We start from the raw sequence: 27,442 nt of genomic DNA, 5'->3' as shown, positions 1-27,442 counted from the left end.
CGAGCCTCGCTTTTCCGCGTCAAGCGAAACGACACGGAATAATTCTCTTTGGCTTCTATATCGCCTGCAGAGCTGGCAATGCCTCGGTGCTTATTTTATTACAGTTTCGCTCTGCTACAACGATTGCTCGACATTTTATTGTCATAACGTTTCAGACATTTATCCTGAAAGTGCTCGCAGCCTGCCAACTTATATATATAGTAAAGCTGCGAAAGTGGAGTAGAATGTAATAAAGAGATTCGAGGTTTTCTAGATGTATACTGTAACATTTTCATCACTTCTGACGTGGTATATACATATGAGAGGCACAGGTATATACCGATAGCAAAGTGTTTTATGGCGGAAAGTCTCCCTTATATAATTCGGGAGAATTCGAGCGGACCGCTCGGTCGATTTGTCGACGTCCGGCAAAAGAGGATCGGAGCAAATGGCCATGCGAGGTCCCGTTGGAGCCTATAGTGGGAACGCGGTATGTGTAGTGGGATGGGATGGGACGGGGAAGCACTTCCAGTAGCGAGGATATCGCGTGGGCAGTGCTCCGTTTGCCAGCGATTCGATTCAATTTGTCTGTCCCGAAGGGTCCAGCTGGTCGGCCGGAATTGAAATATTCTCCGATTGGTGGGAAGATATCGAGAATAAAATGCCAGGCATATTTCGCGTGTGGGTAGACGCAGGATCATATACGCGCGGGACGCGTGTCTCGGATGTTTACCGGCCTGACGCGTGTATAACTGCAGCGGTCAGTGGCAGCGGAGAGCGACGCGCGCCGCCGCTATATACCACGCGTTCCGGTGATACAAGCGCGTACGAGCTGCCGTTTCCTCGACTCTAATTTATTCCGGACCACCCTGTATAATTAGCATCGAGTCCGGACCATTATACATCTCGCATCCCTTCCTCGCGTTCTCCGCATTCCATTTATCACGAATCAGCAGCTGCCCTTGAAAATTGCCGCGACTCGGTGGACTGTTCTGGTATACATATATATATATATATATATATGATTGTCGATAGTCTTTGGTATTCAAGATTTTCCTCCCCTTTCGAATCAAGCTATATATATGCTGTATAAAATTTTTTAATTCTAGAATTATAATTTAATATCGAAGGACTCGAGTGTTTACTATTTTTCCTATTGAGTGAAACTCGAGAGTGATTTGAAGAGCAAATATATATTTAAAGAGTCAATATACATATATAGAATAGCTGTGCGTGTGTAGTATTACTGAAAAGGTCGAAGCTTTCGCAGTCCATCGATAGCTCGTTTTCCGGACGGTGAAGCACATCAGCGTGGATTTGCAGGGTAGACTTGCGAGGATGTCGCTCGAAACGTAGGGTTAGCAGACGCAGAAACATTACTCACGGGCTCTCGCCTACCCCCCTGAAGCGTCGCGTCGTATCCCCCTATGTAGAGGGTGGATCAATCTGGATCACGCACGATCGCGCCATTCCATTCCAGGATACTGCCGCACGGAATGGAATGGTCGCTAATTTTTCTCCCATTTTCTGACACCTGTTTCCTCCCTCGCGTACACACACATATATGTGTGAATACACAGTCCGCGTTTCTCTCTTTCGGGCAAAAGCTCGTTTCGCAGTCCTTCGTCACCGTAGCAAGCAGACGGGAGATGTGGAAGGGAGGGAGGGAGGGAGGGAGGGAGGAGTAGGAGGGTAGCAACAGGTGTCCGCGGGGACATTCGCAGAAACACACGGAGGGTGCGAAAGCAACTCCGAGGCCGGAGGGTGCTTCGAGAGCGAGTCGAGCAATTCTTTCTCTTTATTTATGAGCTTTTTATTCGACTTGTTGAACGCTCTCTCCCGCAGAACTCTCCGTGGACGTAGAAACGGCCCTCGCCGGCGCGTGGAATGGTGAGAAAAAAAGAGGTGCCGGTGGAAAAGCCTGGCATTGCGGGGGAGGAGGGGAGGGGGGAGGGGGAATCCCTTATTGCTTGCCGGAAGACAACGCCGGAAATCTCTCATTTACCGTAGGCATTATGGTACAGACCGACTGAATAATCGTGGAAATTGCTATTATTCTTCCGATTCCTCACCCCCCAACCCCTCCTCCACCCTACTCTTCTCTCCTCAACAGCATTCAAATCCCTAATTGGCGATGACAGAAAGGATGAGCTGTTACGTGTAATCATTTGAAAATTATAGCCTCGAGCATCATCACGATTCAGCATGACAATGAGCACTGCTAACTGATGCCCATAGGATCCTCTGTGTGTAAGAACCACGGGGGCTATTAGGCGTTGTGTACGCCATTTTCCTTTTACTGTTTTTATATGTGTGTGTGTACTATACTTTTTCATAGAGTTTTGCGAGAATACAAGGCGGAAGCATTTCTCGCTTCGAGTGCTGTTGGGTTCAGGAAAATAAGAGTCGGCAGATCGTGATACTGATACAAATCCAGACGCCACCGACAAAGCGCGCAAAAGACCTCGGGGCTCTTCAGGTATTCTTGTGGATAATGCACGCGCGCTTTCTTGCCCTCTCTCTCTCTCTCTCTCTCTCTCTCTCATGCTCTCTTTTATAGAAGAGCGCGCGCTCGCAAGTTCATTGGATTCCTAACGTTACAACACTTACATGTAAGCCTAGGTTACACGTCATCCCTCCTAAGATTCTAATGCCCTCAGCAGGTATATCTTGGTCCTCGTGGCAAAGGATAGATACGATTTGGCCGTATAATCCGTCAAAGAGTTCTTTCAACGTGCGCTAGGATGTTTTATCTGTCATCTCCATTAAAGTTTGGTTAACGCCCTTTTTCTAGTCGCATCTCTCCTGTGCCTCCCTCGCTCTACTCTGATTCTCTCTCTCTCTCTCTCTCTCTCTCACTCCTGTGCTTGCCTTTTATTTTCTCGTCCTCGCATCATTCGTATACTTTTACTCCTCCGTCGAGGAATACATTTTAAAATCTACTCTGTTTTTTAAATTCCTTTGTCGAATGGATTTGTCGCTTTTTGGAGAAAGCGTAGGAATTGCGTGTGATTTGTTCACGCAACGGTAGCAGTCGGTAGAATGCGCGCGAAGAACGGGACCCGAGAGATTTCGAGGATTTTCCGTGTAGATTACACGCACCGACGGAAATTGGATAGTGTATTCTTTTTTTTAAGGGCGACAGGGTGTCCCGGGTAAAAGCCAGAAGGACATCTTGCTCGACGGCTCTCGTTGTAAGAGCGCTGCTTGACGATCCTTCTTATCCGGCCCTTAAGCACTTGATCTCTTCAGGGTCCATTTCTGATGTTTCCAGATCGGACAGAAATAGAGATGTCGGTATCTTGAAAGATTTCTTAGCATTCTGCTTCCTTGAGAGCTTTTGGTTTTCGGGAGGAATTCATTATATATATATGTATATTGAAATTGTCACGTTCCAAAACTGATGGCTGGAAAGTGGAGCGAGAGACTAATGTAGAGCCAGACTGTATCCTTAACGCTGTAATTAAAACCTTTTGAATTAAACAAAGGCAGCTTTCTGAAACGTATATACCATACATGTACACTGTGTATCATACATATATAGATATAATACGGACGCGTACTCGAACGGCATACCATTTAATTTTACGTTATTACACGCGTTCGTTTGCGTGTGTGTGTGTGTGTGTGTGTATGTGCGCGCTCATATCGGAGTTAGGGTTGCGTCTCGCAGCCCTTCCTCCTTAGACATAAGCCCCTTCGAAGTTCCAGCCTTTCCCCCACCCTCTCCCGCCCTTTCTCATCCACCCACGTTGGCCCTTTCACTGCTCGAAAACGTATCGAGTTACCACGAGCATAATTCTGTTAATTATGATTTCGTAGTATAATTTTCATCCTGCATGAAGGCATCTCCGCCTGCACCTTCAAGCCCGTTATTCGCTAGAAATGATACTTATATTTTCCACCCCTTTCTTATATATGTACAGGATGTAATAGTGATGTACTTTAATATTTAAGGGTTTGTGCAATACATTGCAATGAATATTTTTTGTTAACTATAGTTTCTGGCCTTCCTCTCGATCCCAAATTTTTGATAGCTAATTTTTCGAATATTTACTTATATTTTTAACAAGAGCAAGCTAATCTGTTTTTCTTCTATATTTTTATTTGTTCCTTATAAGTACCATGTAATTTTACAAGTCTAAATATTTTTTTGAAAATACAGAATTTAATTTTCTTAATTTTGCCAAAAATTAACTTCCCAGCAGCTTTTGTTAAGAAAAGAATATTTGCAATAACATTCCACGCGCATCATTAAATTTTACCACGCATCACTGTTACACCCTGTATATATGCACAGTCCGCTCTTAAATAAAACGGAAGAGAAAGAAATGATTTCATCTGCCTGTGTTATACGTTATGATATAGCGAGAAAATATAAATGTATTCATTATTGTAAGGTTAGATTACGACAAGATTGTAAATGTCAGGGATTATCAACAAAGCACATATTTCAGTTTCGCACAAAATTGCGTTGACATTTACGGCTGTGCTAATAGCCGGAAATTGTGATTTGATTGGCAACGCAAGTAGTAATTTCAAAAGCCAGATTGCAAATACATCCAATTATGCGAAATAATATGCGCATATTTTTGAGGAAGCAAAAATATCTCAGTCCGGATTGCGCACAGATACGTAGTAAAATAAAGATACAATCTGGTAAAGTTTATGAAGCAAAGGGCAATAAGTTTTCCGAGAGGCATTTATATACACGTATTATTTTCAGTTGTAAGCCGTTGGCGCGGGAGGTAGAAGGGGGGGAGGGGGGGGGGGGTCGAGGGAAGGGCGAGGCGAGGGCGGTAGGTGGTAACAATTTAAAGCTCATAAATGCAAAATCGCGCGATGATTGCGTTCATAAAGGGCCCGGCGGAGCCGCGTGGTGTCTTCGCGGGTACGTTTCGCGCGCGCCGGCAACTCGTGCCGAGGCAATTTACATTGATATTTATGCCGTGTCATAACCGGAGCTTCTCGGGGGGTGTGAAACGGATTCGTACTGCTAATCCCCACCGTGCTGGGGGGTTGTTTTAATTGAAATCTTACTCGGTTCCTCGCATTCGCGTTGGATCGGGCAAGACGATGCACTCCACCAAGGGGTTAACGGGGGCTCCACTTACACGTGCTAGGCTTCCAAACTTTCCTTCGCCCGCCTCTATACATATACAGCTATATAGATACTGTATATATATATATATATACGTTTGCAGAGCTCTCATCGGCAAAACCTGTTCTCTCTCTCACGCTCCTCTAATATATATATATAGTATTGTATACTGTGTACATGCGACGAAATTATTACAATTTCCACGTGTGTTTTCGTCATTTTACACACACACACACACACACACACGCACATGTAGCTATACAGAGGTCGTGAAAAGCTTTGGAAGCTAAGCTCGGGTATCTTGAATTTTTCTGCCAAACGGCTGTTCGTTAAATATTCAGATCACTCTTCTCTGGTAGACTTTTGCCGAGGCTATATCCAGTTTTTCGAAACGACGAAAGTTCGGCAATTCCGCGTGATATTCGTCGCTGCTGAGTGAGCCGAAATGTCAACCGCGAGACCACTAAAGCGAGAGAAACTTTTAATTCGTTCATTTCAACGGGCTCAAAGGGTCGCCAAATGAGACTTATTAAAATTTACACAAACCCCTCTCTCATTGAAGCAACCCAACGCTCTTTTCATATATTTACCGTTCACCGAGAGGAAGTTTGCACGGAAAAAAGAAGAACGGCGCGAGCGAGGAAACGTGATAGCCAGTACTTCTTAATCAAGCTTTTTCACCAAAGACTCCGCTGATGTATATATATATGCTGCTTCTCTGATAATTCTTCAAAGATTTTCCATTTACCCACCGATGTTAATTCATCGGTAATTTAATAACTTTTTCCCTCGGCCAACTTTTCTTCCTCATTCAATTCCCTTCGACGCAGCTCTACGTGCTTAATCACCTTATTTTTTACTCGTTTTCCAAAAAGAAGAGAAGAAAAATTTGGTTTACGGAGCAATGCTCGTCATTCGACATCGCGACTGTTATGTATTTTTGTCAAAAATCCGAATAAATGGGACGAGCGGTTGAGTTTCATTTTTCAAGGGAGAATAAAAACTCGATTACAAGATAACGAATAAGGCCGCATCGCCGAGCGCCTTAAGAAATTACAGTTTTATACTTTAATCCGAGAGACAATAGCAGTGGAACTCGTGGCTCGCTGGGAAAAGGGTTTCTTCTTTCTCCCATCGTTCCTCCAGACCCTCGCTTTTTACCCCGTTCCTTCTCGGGCGTGCTAATATTTTGCGAAGGGTTGAAATCTAATTTTTTTCATCCCCTGACAAGTCCGTTCTTACCCCGAGTTCTTTCCTCGCCAGCGGAAAGGACGCGAAGAGTTGCTTCTCTCCCAATAGACATAATAAAAACGCCATCTGAAATATGCATCCCTTAATAAAACTGTCCAATTATGCGAAAATGGAATTAAGTATTTAAAGGGTGTTAGAGCGTAGGCAGCGGTACAGGGGGAGGGTGGTAAAGCGGTGGCGGTGGCGCGGAGACTCTGTAGGTGGTGCGGCTGCAGCGGCTCTCCGTTGGAAAGAAAGAGACGGAGCTAATACACAGAGTTCGCAGGTGCTCCCGGAAACCCTTTCGCGAAAAGATTAGGTTCTCGCGCGTATCTCCCCTCTCTCTCTCTCTCTCTGACCAGCCAATCAGAAGGAGGAAAGATGCAAGAAGCATGGACGGAAAGGGGTAGTATTTCACCTTGCTTGGGATCTGAATTATTTATGGCACGAAGATTTTTCACTCGTTTTTCACGTAGCCTCGCTCTGATTTATTATCTGTTATCGCGATTGGAATTTTTTCCCAATCTTTTTGACACAGTACTATCGCATTTTATTCAGCGACCGAATCAAAAGCAGAGTTTTGCGATATCAGGGAAATTTTAATATGTTATACAGATATATAGTAGAGCTATTATGCACGGTTCTCGTTGGCGAAAAGTATTATTCTTTGGTTAACGATGATGTATGCCGTGGAAGAAATGAAAATGAAGAGCTGCCGGGGCTGGACGGGCGATGAATGAAGTGTAGGAAGCGAGACTGGGGGCTGACAAGCATCGCGCACGTGGCTCGGGCAGATGGATCATTTGCAAAATTAAATCTCTGAAATATTTCAGTCGTACAAATTCGAGTCGGCGGGAGAGCGCAGGGGGACGGTGGTCAGACAATCGTAAAAATTCCACTAGGCCCTCGCAGCATTGGAAATCCACGTAATTAACCGAAGGAATTTCGGCTGAGTACGCGCTGGAGGATCGATTAAAAACGCCAGTAACGCTTACAATGAAACGGGAGGAAAGTTCCTTTTTTCATTCCTTCGTATTTATTTTTATATTCCAATTAATCCATTCCAGAAATTTTCTTCTTCCCTATATTTTATTTTTCACATTCTTCTCGTGCTCGAAGATCGAATAGAATCGATTTTCCCTCTTTTTCGCGATTCTTTCTCTCTTTCTCGAGTTATAATTAAGTCTCTCTATATTTGTCTTGTTAGCGTCTCTTAATTTTTAGAGAGAGAGAGAGAGAGAGAGAGAGAGAGGGGGGGGGGGGAGTGTTTCCACTCCCCTGCGATTGGTCGTTTTATTCATCAACATCGAACTTTTGGGCTCTCTTTTGCCGCGCGTTGATCTTGCTTAACACGGGTGAGCTGACGTGTAAATTTTTTCAGTCTCGATTAAAAATACTTTAGAGCAGTTATTCGCTGCAGTAGCAGAGCGAGTCGCCCCTGGCATACCACGAGCTCTCCCCTACTCCTTCGCTTTTTATTTTAACTTGTTCTCTTCTGTTACGAGCTTTTATCCAGTTTGCCGCACGCGTGTATATATTATTTAACGCCTGACTCTCACAATCTATCAGCAACATTATTTAGTAAAGCAGCTGTTGTAGTGGGTTAGGTATATATACTCTTCAAGGTATATCAAGAGAAAGGGAAAAAAGTGCGGAGAGTGCGCGAGCTTTCGTCAATTTATTATCCTGTTCAAGGCTAGAAATCTAAATCAGTGCTTTTTCTTCTTCTTATATTCCGTTATACGCAAAAGGGGGCGAGCTCCGCGGGCTCCTCGGGAGGCCCGTAATTAATTCGAATTTTTTTGAATAAGAGAACTTGGCGAAGAAATGGCGCGAGAGGGGGTAAAGGGCGGCAACGGAGACGAGAATTTCGTGTTCGTGCCGCAGGAATGAATCCAACGTCATTCGAAGTAAATTTATACGACTAATACATCGGGGCTGGGGGTCTTAATATCCCGCGGCAGTAGGATGAAGGCAGGCGAGTTTAAAAAGTGCAATATCATGGAATACATAAATGCGAGATGAGGCTATTTGAATGAAAAGCAAATAAATTTGCGCGCGACTCTCGTTTTCTGGACGTTCCTAAATCCAATTTCGTTTTCACGCCAGTTTCATTTATTTTATATCCGCGAGTTTAACAGTCGCGACACCACCTCGTCTCTCGCATTACGCTCGCGCCTTATTCACTAATTACTCCTCGATTCACGCGGTATTCATATATATATATATATATATATGTATATCTCTGACTAATCTGCTTACTTTGTACGCACAGTGCGAAATTAATGACGTGATTTAACGGTCGTTGAAAATTTCTCTCTGTTACAGGTACGTTCCATTTTCAATCCTTCGCTGGAAGGAAACAATAGATAGATGCGCCAAGCAGATCCAGGATGAGGGATGGTACGTTTGCCAAGAACTTTTTCCAATTACCTTCCTTATATACTTTCATTTCGTATATATCGTGTACACTCTTGTGTGATTTAGAGTATCATTTTCTCCGGCGAATAATACATGCTTCTCACGCACTGCCAATCGTCAATTTATAAACGAGATTAGGAGACTAATTAACAATTATATCACCCCGACACTTTTTTCCCTTACCACGATGGCAAATAGCAATGATCCACGCGTACGCTCTACTAAAACAAGCAATTTTATATTTATACCATACACACTCATGCATAATGTACACAAACGGAGTATACAGGGACCGTGTGCGTGGGTGTATTATTGATGTAGGCCGCATAGAGCAGTTTGTAAGGTTTGCTGCGGATTGAATTATATAGCACATTGTATTATATAGATATTAATGTATATATTTGCAAGGTAAGCTCTGGCACAGTGGTTGTATAATAATATTTGAATGCAAGCTCCCGCCGCACTTCAGCATGTACATACAGGTCGATCGAAAGGTTTGAAAACCAACTGCAGCAGGAAGTAGCCACGCGATCGATCGGTAATCGAATATCTTTGGCGCCTTTTTCCTCGGCTAATGTCACGTATAGGTGCGTGCTGCCAGATAGATACGTACGCACATATATAGCATCCCTACAGATTTCGTATTACCATGAGGATAGACTCCCTTGGCTACTCGGCGGCGGGAGCGTGCTACTTTGGATGGATGCTCACTCGATACGACAAGATACGAGTATTCTGGGGATCGAGATAAAAGAACGAGTGGGTAGAACGTGACGAGACAATGGATCATCGGTCCACTAGCCATAATACAATCGCATCAGCATCTCGCCGTATTGTTTGCCTCGCTTTGATATCCACCCGGACCTCTCGATTCCCACTACGATCAACGCGCTTTTCCTTTTCTTACCGAATTATATTCTCGCTCGCTTCTTCTTATACTTGTATACATATGTATATATGCTCTCTAAGAAAATCTATGCTGTCTTTATAGTTTTCTTGTATTTTATGCAGGGTGCGTTGTTCAATTTGATTCTATATCAGTGTGGAAGTCAAATTTTATTTTATATAACTAAAAGATATTTTGGATTGAAATAAAAGTATATATAGTCTTGGAAATTATGGTTTTATGAATTTTTGTGTATGTAGTTTGAGAGTGTAGTTGTTTCGAAGCTAGGGAGAATTACGTAAGAATCAGTATAGAGAAGAGAGGAATAGGAGGAATGGATAGTTATATCGTTACGAATCGAAGATCGAATTTGAATAATGGTTTGCTTGGTTCGGGACAGGATGGGATTGGCAGATTAATCGGAAAGTGGGACGGAAAAACTAAGACGTGGAATGGTGCAGGATGGGAAGGATCGAGAGGAGTCTTGGAGATTAAACGATAGAATTCCGAGCTTTCCTTTTCCCCTATCCGCGCGTGCAGTAGCGGTGTGGCAGCACTCGAGGCCAACAAATTAGTACAATTAGAATCCCTCAAAGAAAATTGATAAATTCCTTCGGAACAATTTCGCGACTCATTTCACTTGGGCGCCCTTCGTTGTTCCTTCGATAACCCAGCCTGAGACTCCGAGGCTGTGGCCCATTCGCGCGAAAACTTATCGCAACAAATGGCCACGAAATTAGCGGCAAATTGAGAGTTCATTTTTATTCCAGCCAACATATTTTCAAGCAAATAACTTTATCCTCGTTCTTTTATCGCGAGGATTCTTTGAAAAATCTTTTTCACACCGGAGCTCCGTTTTAGCGATGGGACGTCATCTGGTAGGATATATATATATATATATATGATTCATGGAAAAATTAATTTTTAAGTTGGACAGACAGAGGGAGGGAAGTAAGATTTGTTGTGTGGAACGTTACAATAGGTGGGATTCGCTAATTGGCGCCACAGTTGCATTGCAAAAATAAAAGTAGGATGCACAGAAGGTTGGCGGGTACCATTGAGCCACTCTTGCATTAACAGAAATCACTTTGAATAGAATGCTCGAGGCGATTCTTTGAATTCACACTTGCTCCACTATGCTCGAGGAATAATCGTAATGCGCTTTCCGAGAGCGTGCGAAGCCTCGAGTTCTTTGCCTACCGTGCGAATACACCATTATAAGGTATGCTCTTATCCACGTCAAATCGTTGCTTTACCAAGGAAATAAATGAAAAGAGAGGCTTCTCTACAATTGTGCCTGGTCCCCGCGTGTACGAGCATACCTGATACCATCAAACTTTTTAATTCGTAGTTCTTTCTTCGATAAGCATATATTCATTGGCATATCGAATTCTACGTGTACAGGGCGTAACTGTGAAGTGTGGCAAAAATCTAAGGATAAGTGCAGAATATTGCTATAACAATTTTTTGTTAACGAATTTTTATCGATTTTTTTGGAGAAAGTATTGAAAATTCTACGAAAAAATATTTTGACTCGTGAAATTTTCACGTGGCATTTAGAAATGAAGAAAAAAAGATGAAAGCTTTCAGGACGCAGGGATTAAAGAGGAGAACAAAAATTTATTAACAAAAATTCTTTACACTGTTATTCCGCATTTACCTTTAAATTTTGACGCAAATCACTGCAACACCCTGTATACACCAAAAATGTTAATAATTTAAAAGAATTCGCCCAAAAATTTAAAAAGCAGATATATCTTCTAAAAAATCATTGGAAATACACGTGATGCACAGATACGTGGATGTGCCAGTATAAAATTTCGATGGTTCAAGAGGCGGTTAAGGCCGCAGCGACGAGTCGTCAAATGCTAAGAAGAGATCCTTGGAACGCGTTCAGCCCTTAAACCCTCGAGCACAACCCCTTTTCCGCCCTTGTAGACTTGCTTCGACTGGCAGCACGTTTCCGCGGGACCGGCGAAACATTAAGAGCTTCTAGATTTATTTATAACTACATTTACGCTCATGCCACTTGCTCGCAACCCCTTCAGGCCTTCGAATTATTGCGTTTCTGCCAATGGAATGGGGATACGGGCGCGGGGCCTTTACTCCAGGGATCCGAGTAAGGAGGCAAAGCCTGCGAGGTTATATATATACCCACGAATTTTCCTTGCTCGCCCAAGCGGATTGCCCTCCTTCTTCTTATATAAACCAAAGAAGAAAAAAACCCTCTTAAAAGCCATGCAGTAGACGCCAGCTTAGGTTATGATTTGTGGCGTGGCCTCTTTAATATTATTCTGGCTATTAAGCCACAATTACAAAACCACCTATATAGACTCTGCACTGTAGGGATAGAGAAGCGAACCAATATAATAAATCCATATTTCTTATATACTCTGCACGTATTTCTCCTAACACGTGCCAGTTTCTTCCCGCACACACCTCGACAAATCTGCTTAATACCACCAGTAAGTATTAATTACGACTATATTAAGATTCCCCTGTAAATTATTGTATACTGAAAAACTCTTAACGAAAAGCAGCGTGTGTGCAGGGTGAGGTTGCTTATTGCGTTAGCATTTCGTTCTTAGTATGATTGATGCGTGTATTTTCTTCTTCTTCGTAGAGACATAATGAAACTCGAAATACGTAGTCCGTATGGATACCCTTGGAAAGATCGTGTTGTATTTCATTGAACACGTGGAGCAATTTATATCAATTTTAGAATTATGAGAATTTTTGTTTTTTATACTATTATAACACAGACTGCGAACGTATACCGTGTACATTTTTGGAAGATTTCAGAACGTCTTATTAATTCTATTCTCTTCTTCACACGCACAACACTGTTTATAAAATTATTACCTACCATTCTAATGAGAAAATAAATTTCACAGTGGTTTAGGGGATGAAATGATAGATGCGAGATTATCTTGGTGCACGTATAGGGATGTTTAGGGAAGTTTTCGGTTAGCAACCTAAGTGATGTTGATACACACACCTCGGTATATTTAGGAGAGTCACCCCGCGATAGAATGGCCTTGGAAAACGCGTCTCTCCGTTTGCACGGGCCAGAAATTACCCGAGTGTTACGCATGAGGAACTGCGCGACGTCGTGCGTCGTCGACTCGAGGAATCTAATTTGAATAAGTAATGCGTGCCTACGGTCTCGTGCTCGGCTCATAAGCGACTCCAATTAGGCCTGTCTCTTTTACGAGGAAATGGACGCGCGATGCGATTAGCCGAAAACCGCGTGCGAATTGCTCAAAATATTCTAAATTTTGTAATTTCGCAAAATTCGAAAATTGAGTAGGAAGCTTCGATCCAGTTCCATCGACTTTAGTCATATATTGCGAAAAATAGGAAGAAGCTTCGGAGGGGGGGGGGTGGGTGGGGATGAAGTGCGTCATAAACGCTAGACTTTAATTAGCGCGTGCACGCGTACGGAACGGGAGTCGAAGGTACCACGAAACTCTGCTCGTTCGGAGCTCTTCTCGCAAGACGGTAGAATTGAATTTGCAAACTTGCAGATTGGATTCCAACTTGCCTATTATAGGGTGCGTCTGTTCCGGTTAAAAGCTGGGGGCAAGGGAATTAATGTCGATACTCCAAGGAAGGCCGGAGGATTACTCCAAAGGCTCGCTCGTATCTCATTGTCTTAGATGTTGCTTCTTGGCCTTTATTGGCCCCCTCCCCCCTCCCCACCTTACACACCCCGCCCACCATCCGTTCCCTTTATACGCGTACAGGCTATCCAGGACTCGCCGCCCGTCGTGCCGGCTCGATCCATCTTCTTCGGGCAGCGCGCGCGTCACAGTCCGGCGAGTTCCCCGCTAATCGGAAATCAAAAGCTCGCTTTTCCGCTGATCGCGCATGCCCGAGACTTTCGACGGACTGCAGGACCTACGAGCGGACGAATCAATCCCTTCACCCTTGATTTTGCCTTGCGGAAGACCACTGACGCGATGTACGAGTTTATTCTTAAAGTGATACACTGTTCTTGGTTCGATAAGTGTATTTTGATGAAACTTTGTGCCTATTTTACCATAAATTTTATCCTATCTCGTTAAATAGACCAAGCATGCTGTATAATTAATATCCATCAAATAAGCTATAGCATTTGTGTAATTATTTGGCAGGACAAGTAAATAAACGCTGACTATTGGTTAATAAATATTAACGAGCGAGTGGATTTGATATTTGATCGGATTCAGTTGTTTAGCAATATGTTGGCTACTACAGCACGAACTTGGCTTTTTCCTGATGATCCTATTTTCCATTCTCTCGCAGTTTAAGCCTACAGATTCATTTCCTTGCCATTTCGCGAGAGTTCTCTTTTATTTCTTTTTCAAAGACTCGAGATTCGTACTGAAAGCCTGCGCGCACTGGTCCCGCGTATACAGTCTCTCTTTTCTTTATCGTTTCATCTTAGCGACCGTTTCTATCTCGCTACTGCCACGGACAACAGCCGACGCAGTACGCAACTTTGTAATGCATTTTATTTATTCACAAAGGCACAAATACTCATTTACCATGAAGCAGCGAGTAAATGTCCGAGCACCTCCCCATTCCCGGACATTTGCCACCCTCTGCTTTCAGACCACGAGAAAAGCGTGGACAAAGGACGGGATCGAGTACATATATATATATATATATATATATATAGTGTACGCTGCACCCGAGACAACTTTGAACCTGCACCGCTATATCGTTAAAAAGAGACGCAGTGTTCCTTAAATTTTTCTACAAACAACTCGTAAATTCGCTAATCTCCACCATTTTCGTTACAACCCTCAAATAACCTTGACTTTTATTTTTAGAATATCCCTAAAAATTCTAATATTTTAATGAGAAATAATTATCTAATTCCGGACTTGTTTAGTAATTAACAGCGAAAGAGCATCGAGACTGGTTTAAAGGTTCGCATTTCTCGCGGAGAGAATCTCATCGTCTTCCAGACTGCGTTGAACCAACGGCACAATCCCTTTGATGGAGTTTCTGTAAATGGAGTGACGAGGCCATTGAGAGGGTCCGGCGAAAGCCAAGGTGGATGGGCGAAGTCTTTGAAACGTTCCAGAAAGCTTAAAAAACGCGGGCATTTTTAATTTCCGAGGATTATAAGCGCGCAGAGGCACGGTCAGCTAGTGGGGTGGCAGTGCATACAGCATGGCAGCGATGGCTATTTCGCAGCGGCTGGAGCATCACTTTCCTCCTGCCACTGCCGTTTCTTCAAAGTCTATTTGCCACTCGACTCTCCTTCTCCCTCCCACTATCTCTTTCTCTGCTAACTAATATCTCTTTCTTCCATCCCTTCTATCTCCTTTCTATATATACGCAATCTCGTAATCCTCGAACAAAAAGGGGAAGTCACTTTGTACCAAGCAAATCCGCGTGATATGTACCGTTTAAATCAGCCAACAAATTTCAAAGCTTAATCGTCCTCTTTTCCACATGAAGAATTTAATTCTATGCATATATATACGAGCCTTTTTCCGGATCCAGACAACGAAACTCGCATCGTCCATTATTTACCGAGACTGGATCACAGGATCAATTAATTAGGTTTGATTTGGCTTTGTTGCGGTTCCCGATTATGATGAATTCTAATTGCATTCGATCTGCCGCTCTTTGAGAGCCCCTGCCATATCCCTCATCCCAACGGTGGCCTTTCATCGAGTCTTCATTAGGAGCGAGTAAATGTATTATGACTTCTGATTGAGTGCTGTCACTCCACGGTATATGTACATATATACTACGCGTAGAGTGGACCACCACATTGCGTGATATCGTACCGAGCCCACTACACTCTCCCTCTCTCTCTCTCTCGCTGTTACTCGACGTGTCTCTTCCCTATGCACCGTTTTACCCCAAATCTCGTGGCGATGTCATCGACCATTAGAATTTCCACACAAATTCTACATATATATATATATATATATATATACAGGGTGTAACGAAACGACCGCATTTCCTCGTAACTGGAGGTTCGGGGTGACAAACTGAGTGCACGTGTAAAATTTCGTTCGAATCGTTCAAGGGGTTTAAAAATTATTTACATTTAAAAATCACCCTTTTTCGGTCCTTTTCGAACGACTTTGATTGCACAATGGAAAGTGAAAAAACAATTGATGAACACCCCAATTAGAATGTAAAAGTTATCGATCGCACGCGATAATACTTTTGCTATTTATTCCATTAATCTGGCTATCAGATTAATTTTAAAAATAGCAAAATCCTTTTTTTCACATTTCCAATTCGATTCAGTACAATTATCATTGACTGAATTTATGGAAAGAGCGAGAAGACGCAATGAAAAGGAAAGTATCAAAAACTAAGATGTCGCGCGAACGCACTGATAATTTAATAGGAAACGCATGAGGGCATTCTCTTTCTACTAACGAAGCTAAAGAGAATGATTCAAAATCAATACATTGATGATAGAGAAAACTAAACTTACCCATTTAATGTTCTCCAAGTTCTTTTACATCGAAGTTTTCGAAAAAGCTTCAAACTGGCTCTTCGATGATTTCCAGAAAGCACACTATCACTGTTTTTGCATTTAAGCATTCGTGAATTTAAACAAATTAGGTATTAACCTACGTTTCTTCAAAACACTGGTTAATTTGACACTTTTGAACTGTTTGAAGTATGCTGAAGAGAAAGAGAGAGAGAGAGAGAGTCACAGAGAGGAGAAATAATAAGTAATTCGTTTCGACTACTCTTAATCAGCCTACTTCAAACAGTTCAAAAGTGTCAAATTAACCAGTGTTTTGAAGAAACGTAGGTTAATACCTAATTTGTTTAAATTCACGAATGCTTAAATGCAAAAACAGTGATAGTGTGCTTTCTGGAAATCATCGAAGAGCCAGTTTGAAGCTTTTTCGAAAACTTCGATGTAAAAGAACTTGGAGAACATTAAATGGGTAAGTTTAGTTTTCTCTATCATCAATGTATTGATTTTGAATCATTCTCTTTAGCTTCGTTAGTAGAAAGAGAATGCCCTCATGCGTTTCCTATTAAATTATCAGTGCGTTCGCGCGACATCTTAGTTTTTGATACTTTCCTTTTCATTGCGTCTTCTCGCTCTTTCCATAAATTCAGTCAATGATAATTGTACTGAATTGAATTGGAAATGTGAAAAAAAGGATTTTGCTATTTTTAAAATTAATCTGATAGCCAGATTAATGGAATAAATAGCAAAAGTATTATCGCGTGCGATCGATAACTTTTACATTCTAATTGGGGTGTTCATCAATTGTTTTTTCACTTTCCATTGTGCAATCAAAGTCGTTCGAAAAGGACCGAAAAAGGGTGATTTTTAAATGTAAATAACTTTTAAACCTCTTGAACGATTCGAACGAAATTTTACACGTGCACTCAGTTTGTCACCCCGAACCTCCAGTTACGAGAAAATGCGGTCGTTTCGTTACACCCTGTATATATATATATATGCAATCTAGTACGATAGATCCTACAATTTTATTATTCTAAATTTTCTCATCTTGTAAGAAAAAGAAATAAAATTAAATGAAAACGAAGGAATACTTTAAAATTTCGTAAGTAGAAATAGAAGTGATAAGGAGTATAGTCGTGATTGCAAAGAACAAATCATCACATATTGAATCTTTTCGGGAGCACAGACACGCAGGCGCCTGGAGATATCGACGATGCGTTCTACAGTACTGTATACGCAAGTGAAATAATTAATGGCGCTTGCGTATATATATATATATATATATATACGTGTGGGGTAGGTACGCAACTACGCACACGCCGAGTACGGAGCGCGACGTATATCTGCGCGACGCGCGGGCAAAGATGTGTAATTGCGTTACCCATCGAATTCAGTTATACCAGCATGGCGAGTCTGATGCATAAAATGACGGGGCGAAATTCAGTTATAGTTCGCTTCACAAAGCGAAACGCCCACGTCGTTAATAACGCGCCGTTGCGAACCGGTGTCACATTGTTACGACGGAATTTTGTTCCAGGACCGAAAAGTCATCGGACAGTAGCCCTATATCCATCTACTAGACGCGAATGCCTTTCAGGCCGCGATATCAGTCAAGCTGAAAGATCCAAAAATCTATGAGAGGACGAGAGTGCCCTACCCAAGCCTATACACATACCACTATACTGACAATGGCTCGAGCCACTACGTACTATACTTCAATTTTCGGCCTGATTTTAGCCCAATCGGCCCGGCCCCCTATTATTAGCCACTCAACATTTTTGAACATCTATATTAGACTCTTACTATATACGGCTTCTCTTTGTCTTTTCATCTTTGCCATAGCGATGCTTTCAAAATTCTGTCCTAATGAATTTTTTGCAGCAAAGAAATTAGCTTTGTGTCGAAGGGTATCGAGCGCCCTCTATATATATATATATAACAGATATAACGAAAGTCGAAATATAGTTATGTATGTGTAGAATTGATTCAGACATTTTTTTCTGTACGACATATACAGCAGATTTGATCGAGCAAAGACTGCGAGCGTTCCTGCGTCTGATACGGGAGTGCTCGGGGTGTCCGTAACATTAATTTATAGCTCGAGCGAGAATGTCTCGAGTTAATTTTTTTTCACGGTTTTTCTCCTGCCGCACCACCACAAGCCAGCACAAACGGTAGTGTGCGTGTGTATCGAGCGGAGCGAGCGAATCCGAGAGAACGAGAGAAAGATTGTTTCCCTCCTCCCTCCTCTTTCTCCTCTTCCTCTTATTTTTCCTCGAGTTCGCGACTTAATTAATTGCATAACACGGGACCTAATGAAATCAGAACTTTCACCCCATCGCAGTCTCCGTACTATAGCTCCCTGGCTGGTCGAGCCCCGTAAAACGGAAATATTTCCCTGGAATACTTTTCCATCTCCACCTCTCGATGGATCCGGGCGTATCGGGGAGGGGGTGCGAGCTGCTTCGGAGAAATTACTTCGGAAATCGATAATTTCTTTCGACGAATTTATTCTGATAGCAGGTGCGGAGTTGGCCATTAGGCAAAAAATAATAATTCGTGTATAGAGCAGGCAGATTTTGCCTGTAGCCAATCATTTTTCTTCTGCTATATATATATATATATATATACATACCAGGTTGAACAGTCGATGGAATAAGTTGACACTGGAGAATTTTCAGGAGAAATCCCGATGAAAGGCATTTTGCGCAGTGAAGCTAAAGCGGCTGAAAAGATCGAGTGGCAAGAGCGTAGCTTATGAAAGCGCCTAATCACGAAATTCATTAAGGGTTCGAAATGATTGAAAGGGCTGAGAAAGGCGCCGGAGAGCGACTCGTGGCATAGCCAGTTGATCATAACGTGGGACGACACGGTTTTCGTGCACCTGACCAATTCACACGGCGCATTTAGCGCCCGTATTAATTTAACACTTAGCTATATATATCTATACCTACCGAGACAGCCGTTCTATACGATTCCACGATACACACACACACACACACACACACACACTCGAACCTCTGTCCGTTAAAATAATGTAATACACTGGCGCGTGCCATGGCGGCTAGAAATAGCCTGAAAATCGTTTTGGGAAAAGCCTCTGCGCTATCACGAAATTTCCAAGCTTATTTGCCTATTTAAAGACTTACTCAATAATTTACACTCGTTTATTGCTCGCGCACGCGTGTACTTCGAAACGATCGACTTATTGTTACAGTAATACTCCGCCTCGAATACGCCAGTTCAATTATAAACGTTCGATAATTAATTGTGCATTGAATGTTTAATGCCGAGTAATCATAGCAGTATTAATTCTCCAAAGATCATTTTAGCTTAAGTAAAGTAAGCCTAGATAAATATCATTCTCTATTCAATATCGTTGGGCATAAATCATTGAAATTAATTTCTCATTTAGCCGATATAATCGCTCGCTGGTTGTACGCACGTGTGGAATTATTTAATGATAACAATAGCTGCAACTCTTCTTCTCTCTCGATCTAATACAGTTTTATATATATATGTATAAACTGCACTGTGTCCAGATGGACAGTTCACATTGATCCCTACGTTCGATTCGCTACCTTTTTAAAATTATATCTATATATTATTATGTTTGCCAATAATTTTATCAGCGATATTATATATTGTACGTTAGATCTCACTCTTTAGACCGTAGTCGGATGAAGTACAATAAATCATAGTCCTTGCGATAGATTATCAGAATTTTTCCACCGATACAAGCGAATGAGTGCAATTTCAAAGGAATCCGATGCGAAAAATGAAATCGGATTTATAGAGTTGGGGCTTTTAACTTTTTTCTCTGCTTAATTAGTCGCGCGGAATAATCGAGATTAAAAAGATTTACTGGCAGAAGTGAAAAGGTTGATAATTAAGTTTCTGCCTACGTAAATGGAACGCGACAAGTGCCTCGTGCCGGTTAATTCGCTGTAGCGTCCTTAACAGCCGGTTGCCCGCTTGTTCGGTCATCCTGAACGAAACGCGCGTGAATTGCGGTAGGCTTTACGGCTATCCCGCTGCCAGGATATCTTCTATCTCGTTAACCTGTGCTTGTGCGTATTACGAATTTTTATCTTACACCGAATTGCATAGTCAAGATATAAGAAATGATCCACGTGGTACACACTGCAATTGCAAGAGTTTAGAAATTAATAAATCGAGCGAAAAGTTGTAGGGATCGTGGAGTGCGAGCGAGGATCGAGGGTGTAAACTGTGTACTACTACTTTTTATATATATATATACATCAGAGATCGCGCAGCTGCAAAGCGACGGCTGACAGATCCTTCCTGACGTAGGACATAATTTTTATCGGATGTTTTCGGGACCCAGATGCCGCGGCGCGAGGTAAATGGAGCCGGCCAATCCACACCGAGCCATTCTCAGAAATAATGCACGGCAGCTCAGCTCAGTCGGTATATACATATATATATATATATATATAATAAGCGTGGTGAAGCTTGCAAAACTTCCAACAGCTTTTCTGGCACCCCTTCCCCCCCCCTCCCCCCCACTAACCCCACGTGTCTATACTTGTTAGACAGCTCTCGCTATAACAGGGTATACGTGCTATATACACACACACACACATATATATATAGATATAACACAGGGGTAACTCGGTTATCGACGAAAACGATACGAAACCATTTCGTGACTTTGATCGTTCCAAGAGGTCGCTCCTCGAGACGACTCGCGTCACGAGTGAGCTACCGTTGGACGAAAAACTAATTACTGTTATAAATCTTGCAAGAATCACCGGGCGAGTCTTTTTTTCCTCGTCTCTGCCACGCGTTGTATCCAGTTTTTTATTCGCCGGACGATAGAGAGAGATGGAGGCAGATAGATAAAGCTGAATAAACGAATCAAAGTGGCGCTTTCGCAATGGGGTTTGCACGCATGCCACTCCTCGGTGTATCAAGGCTGTTACGCGTCGAGGAATACACGTGTATGCGTTTTATGTACGTGCAGAGGAAGCCTGCGAGTGTAGCGCGTGCATGCAGGACCGTTAAGCCTGGTTGGCTTCTGCCACGAAGGGAATGACATTTTAGCGCGTTGCATGCGCACGCTTTCGCATAAACGCACCTGCTATTACTCTGCCCTGTCCGAGCTCTGTCTGTTCTCCTGCCGCTTCGCACGACGCACACACACGAGTGTACCTGAAAGCCCTCCACGTTCTAATTAACACACGTATGTTTTATACCCACGTGTACCAGCACGATTCACGATTTACTCTTATTTCCAACGTAGTGTGGGTGTGTGTTCGTCGTAAATTCCATTACTTATATGTTTCTGGTGAATTTTATCAAGGAGATTATTATGTCGAGTTAGGGTAATTAGTAATAGCTTGCGAAAGTTTGTGGTTTGTAGATCGTGGAAATGGGACTATTGTTCGATTAAATTGGAATTGGTTTTGTTGAGTATGGATGTTTTTTTTTTTTTTTGGTTGTTACGGTATAAAGCGAGTGAATTGTTGTTTCGTATCGATCGAGCTAATTATAGTTTAAACTACTAATTATTTCCTTGTGATTTTTCATTGGAGTTGATTGAAAATGTATCCCAGTGGCATCGGAAGTATTATAGCCGTGAAAATGAGATTTTAGCGGAAAATCGTGACTGTGGTGGTTGATTATTTTTCCCTCGTGCCAGTGGTAGGTTTCCCGTGGGTGAATTAGCAACGGTCAAGTCGGATTTTCGCGTTAAAACTGACAGTTTATTGGCAAGTGTCAATGAGCACTGATTGTTATTCCACAACGCCAACTGTGAGAGAATAAAGGATCAACGTAGGTTTTAATATATTTTAACGAATTCCCAGTCGACGTGCGAATAAAAATATAATTTTTGTAGCAGTAAATTGAAATGTTTAAAGCGTTATTTTCACAGAATTTAATTCCATTTCGTAACATTTTACAGAAAGAACATCTTAAATCACAAAAAAAAAACATCCTTTTCTTTCTCTCGAAGGCTTTTATACTCCAAAATCCAAATTAAAATCACTACATCTAAAATTTTCTAAAATCTCCAAGACATTTTTATAATAATCAAAAATACAAACCAATATTTAAGACTTTACAAAATATTATCCAATTCCAAAGATAGTAACAATATTATTACATCCCCACAAAAATCCAACCAATTAAATTTATTTCGCATGAATATTGCAAACACACAAAGGATCAACAGCACGAAAATGTTTGTCACAACTCGCCGTTATGAAACAGAGACGACAGAAACATCTAAAAAAAGCACGGATCGACAAGGACACAAGTTAGGTGGAGGATTTCAAATAAGCGTAACAAGGTTCATTGTGTGGGGAAAGATGCGTTATCGAACCCGCGATTATCTTAGCAGTGGCCATCGGAGAACTTTAATCACCGCACTTGAGTAAAGTAATTACAATCAGACACCCTTGTACGGGACGCGATTTGGCACGTAGGAGGACGAGCGGAGCAGGACGCGCGAGAGAGGAGTCGGATGCCAAGGGGACCAGGATCCGTGGTCTATGATTAGCCAGAGGTGACCAGCGGCGTAACCCTCTCTTCCAAGCCGTACGTACACCACTACGAGAACCAACGTCCATAGGACCCTTTCAATTAATTACTCGCCGTCGCGTTAGTTAACTCGAGATTCATCGAGAGCCGACCATGAAGAACCTGGTAGTTACCAGAATTCGGAGAAGCGATGTGATTACAGTGCCAGAGAGAGAGAGAGAGAGAGAGCTGTGAAGCCAGCTGTCTTTCCAGCCCCGAGTCCTCTCGCATTCTTCTTATCGGCTTGTTTGCTCCAGCGATCGATATCCATCGATAAACCCTCCTGTCCCTTTCCCCTCGTCTATTCACCAAGCCTCGCACATATACTCATACGACGCACCGACGAGAGACTCCGAAGCAACCGTATAATAACATAACCGTGGCTCATCATACGTGCTACGAGCAGCAAAATAAAACTCGAGAATGATCTATTAAAATTTTACAACTGTTAGACGTATCACGCGAAATCTCTTAATTACCGGTCCTTTACGTGCTATACGTATATATATATATATATATATATATATATTATGCCATTCGATTAGCCACGAAGAAAGCGAGTTATATATCCCTTGCTTTATAGCCATACTCGAAAAGTAAATAAAACATTGTATACCACGTTGATTAAAGATTCTCTCGCGATTTTTCTGCGCACGAATGATGATCGCGCGTAGGAAATAGCAAAGTTTCAGGCGTAAATTTTTACAATCAAAGTGAGAAATGCGGCGTGTCCGAATAGAGCGGGCAGATAAAATGGTCCCGCAATAAAGTCATCGCTGTTATATTATTATTACCGTAAAACAGCTCGGCTTACAGGTAATTTAAATCCCATCGAGAAATAAAGGCTGGCTATGTACGTATATATATATATACATATACATACGATCAGATTACTCGACGAAGCGAGCGTGTATTTGCATAAGTCAGCTTGTCAGTCAGACTGCGTGGCAACTGCACGACCCCCCTTGGCCTCGCGCTTGCCCCCGAAACAACCCCGTGAAACCAGCGCGTAGCCAACGTCCGGGAAACGCCGTCGTGTCGTGTCGTGTCCTGGCCTGGCCTGGCCTGGCCTTCCACTTCTATCCCCCCCCCCCCCCTTTCCCCTTAGAGCGCGCTTCCTTGACCTCACAAACGTACAAACACTCGCTATATATATATGTACAGAAAACATTCGATTCCATTTCCCAACTCGCATTTCTCCAAGATGATAAATATCAGTCGCAGGGAATATATTGATTTCCAGTCTGAGAACTCGCGGTGCAATAATAATTGCGCGAGAATTATTGTTGGTATATAAGTGGTTTATGCAGCTGGAGAGTAATCGCAGTGCCGGTGAAATAAATGGAGTGGGGATCCCTGAAAACGAGAGTCGACGAGCGTGGTCGATTAATCATACTTTTGCAGGAATTACCCTTTTGTAAACGATGGCTTTTGCCAGGTCGAAGGGCAGTCTTCCCCCACTACCGTCTCTCCGCTGCCCTCGCCTTATTTCCAGCTTCGACTCAAGACCGCCGGGGCCTCTCCCACACGCGAGCTCACCTTTGCCAGCAACGTGAATTACGCAAAGTGGCGGCACACGGGCGAAGCAGAATTTTGATGTTTCTCGAGTCGAGTGCACCACCCTGAAGAGATGCAGGCGTTCTATCGAATACTGTTTTATCGTTGTTTGCTCTTGACGAGTCTCGAGTATGATTCTTCTGGTATGTAGGAATTCTGGTTCATCGACGAAATAATAAAACTAGATCTTTCTTGACGAAATTTCAATGGTGTTTTATTCACGTGCATTTAGTTTTTAGTTCGTGGTAGAATAGTGTATTTAAATAAGCTTACCGTGTTAAGTGTCGTTGTTTCGCTATTATAAGCCAATCGTGGAGAAACTGCAGTGTTCATCGTATGTAATTATTCGCCGACCGTTTAACTTCTATAATTTCAGCGTGATTCATAGCTCGATTTTTAGCACTGCGAAAGGTCCACGCGAGGAAAGATCGGGGGAATATTGCTGGAACATGCGAGGCGAGAGCCATGGCAATCGGTAAAAAAGCCTCGATCGTAAAAATCGCCTGATATTTCCAGACGACTCGCATGGGAGCAAATTCGGGGCGTAGTTGAATTTATACAAGCATCGCATTCGTTTTTACAACCCTCTCTGCTTGTATGCGGTGGCCTTGTACTGCCCTTGACCACGGAATTAAGCGATCAGCAATCAACAGACAGATCGCGTTATTTAATAATTTCTTCTATAAAATTCAAAATAAAAAAAAGTATCGATTCGAAAGCAAAGTTGGAAACGTCGAGGACACGTAGCAGGAAGAAGCGTATCGCATGGCCATCGGCTAAGATAAAAGTCGAGGGAGAGGCTGTAGCGAAAAGCTCGGAACAGAAACTTAGTCGACGATGGTTTCCGCGGTGTTTGAACACGAAATGGACAACATATGTAACGGGTCTGTTCACGGCTGACCGATTGCGCTCGTATGGCGCGCCCGCGGGTGGTAGATGGAAAAGGAAGATTGGAGGGACGAAGAAGGGCGAGAAGAGGATGGAGAAGTACAGTGTTTGGCCTGGTGAGGAAAGGAGACACAGAGAGCGAGTGTTTGCCGAGCCATCCGCACGATTGCTCGACCGACAAGCCTCAATCATGTCTTTCGTCTCTTCTGCTTCGTGCGTGCATCTCTCTCTCTCTCTCTCCCTTGGAAACAATCAAATACTACAGAGCGATCGAAATAATTGACTCCATATATATATATATATATAAATACTCCTTCGACGAAAGAGATAAAAGAGCGAGTGGCTCGCAATTAAATAGCGTATCAGGGGAGGTTATTCGGTGTATCGCGTGGAAAAAAGGCTCGATACGAGTCGTTGATCGTATTACCGTGACGCGGAGTCAATTTCATCTCGCCCTAAAGTCCAACTTTCATCCCGGTTGGCAGTTACCGGTGAGAGAGCGTTGCGTAGGGTGGAAGGAAAAATGGAGCTGTCCGAGGGTCGTGGTGGGGGTACGATTGAGTAAAGCTACCTCGAGATACGGCACCAATAACAAAAATCATAAACACTTGGACCGTTGATTAAGTCCTTTCGCGAGGATCCAGCAGGCTCTTTCGCGCTGTCGAGATGAGGATCGTATCGCGCCGAGAAAGAATCTTCTTGGCTCCATTTCGCGTAATACTCTCGGGACGTTGCTGTGTATATGTATATATACACACGTATACCATCGGTATATAGCGTCTCACCCCCACCATCGGAAGCTTGCCAGCGCACGGCTTTACGCCGCTTCGATTGCTGCCTGTAATTCCGACCTTATGAGTGCGATCGTGTTAACGCCGACTCTTATCTTTTTTCGCTTTCCTCCTCCCGTCATTCCCTCTTTTCGCTACCTCCCCCTCCCCCCCCCCCCTTCGCCTCCCCGATGACACTCTGTCTCGTATTGATCGCCCATCCCACTATCTTTCAAGACATTTTTCTCAACTCTTCATGCTCCGCTATATTTACCTCGTCGATGAGAACTCGCCTTTTTATACAATGGAAACGCAAACTCTCTTCTAATTAAGATCTACATGTATTATATATATATACTGTAGGAAAGTTGCATCTCTTATAAAAAAACGTAGTTTCCTAGTTGTCCATGTTACTACGTATTTATCCGAGAAAAACCAACCTAGGCTTGTAAAAAGCATAGAGTCAAGTGGAAGGGTTGTTTCACTAGATACGTTTACGATACGGTTGGTTCCCGAGTAGGCGAATGGTCACAGCCAACAGAAATCTCAGCTTCGAGTAATCTACTAGTCCTCCTCGTATACACACTTGAGTCTCTCGAGGGTAGACCACGAGACTCCGCGGTGAAACAATACCATCCACTGTTGGAACCTTCAGTTTGTATATACAAGGTTTAGGATCATTAAAAAATTGTTTTTAATGGAAGAAAAGTAGTTTACGCTCGATAAGAAGGAATCTCAGTGTGCAATTGCATAATATCACATATATTATATACACTCTCTAATGCTTTATATCGAAAGAAAAAGAGTAACGACCATCCGAAAGATGGTGACAACGATGTGGCGGTGAACGGAAGTGGAAATGTAAATCGCGAGTGTGCGGCTGTCGAGGCGGTCGAAGGACGCCAACGGCGTGTGCTTGGCGAAACCTCGGTGCAATGGTGGTGGTGATACGGGGAGTCTCGAGTGGAACGGTGCGGCGACAACGCGGAAATGGTAAGGTGTATCGTGGCACGTTATGTATAATGTATTTTATCATTGTCCTCCTCATCGTTCCGGCCCGTTCGCCTTCGACTCTGTCGGCGTCTCTCCCGTTCGGCTCCCGATACACCGGAGGAGCTCGAGCCTCGGAGACGACATCGAGCGGTTTCCCGTCATTTCTGTTCTCATGTCGGCGCTGCCGGCGAGACCGCCGAGCGTGACGAGATCGCGATACTTGTCAAACAGACTCGGAATATTTGCGACAAGTCGTCGCATCGATATAGCGCGTACACGCACTCTCTACCCTAAGTGCAACAACGCCTGAGCTCTCCACACTGCCTGAACGTGCCTCGCATAACGAATGCTCATAATTACACTGTACAACCGTAAGAAATTATTCTCTCCTCGATCTGCACTGGGATTCTACGGTTGGAATGTATCTTCTTCTTGTCATCTGTATTTTATTTTAATAGGGAAATAATTTTAGTTATCGTTTCTTATCCGTTGGCTGGTTATTAAATTTTTGCTGTATTTCTTATATTTATATGAGATATGGACGAAATGATTTTTGAGGAGAAAAGGAATTGTGTTAAAAAAGATTCTGTGCATGTGTTTAAATGTTTCGAGAGTGGTTG

General features: G+C 42.8%; 1 protein-coding gene across 3 annotated transcripts in view; it reads left to right on the top strand.

Annotated features, from left to right (window-relative positions):
- dac (dachshund) overlaps nucleotides 1-27,442 on the top strand; it is a 195,793-nt gene that overhangs the window by 26,388 nt on the left and 141,963 nt on the right. Inside the window, exon 2 of one of the 3 annotated variants that reach the window (XM_066742283.1) lies at nucleotides 8,639-8,713. The exons of the other annotated variants lie outside the window; for them this stretch is intronic. Coding sequence (XP_066598380.1) covers nucleotides 8,639-8,713 — 75 coding nt within the window. The remainder of the gene's footprint in view (nucleotides 1-8,638; nucleotides 8,714-27,442) is intronic. 3 annotated transcript variants of the gene reach the window in all.

This window comes from Prorops nasuta, unplaced genomic scaffold (assembly GCF_024137725.1).
Source record: "Prorops nasuta isolate Cenicafe-Biocafe unplaced genomic scaffold, Cenicafe_Pnas_1.2 PNAS00027, whole genome shotgun sequence".
Classification (NCBI taxonomy): Eukaryota; Metazoa; Arthropoda; class Insecta; order Hymenoptera; family Bethylidae; genus Prorops; species Prorops nasuta.
Note: the sequence above shows the minus strand (reverse complement) of the source record. Positions and strands in the feature narration are given on the sequence as shown.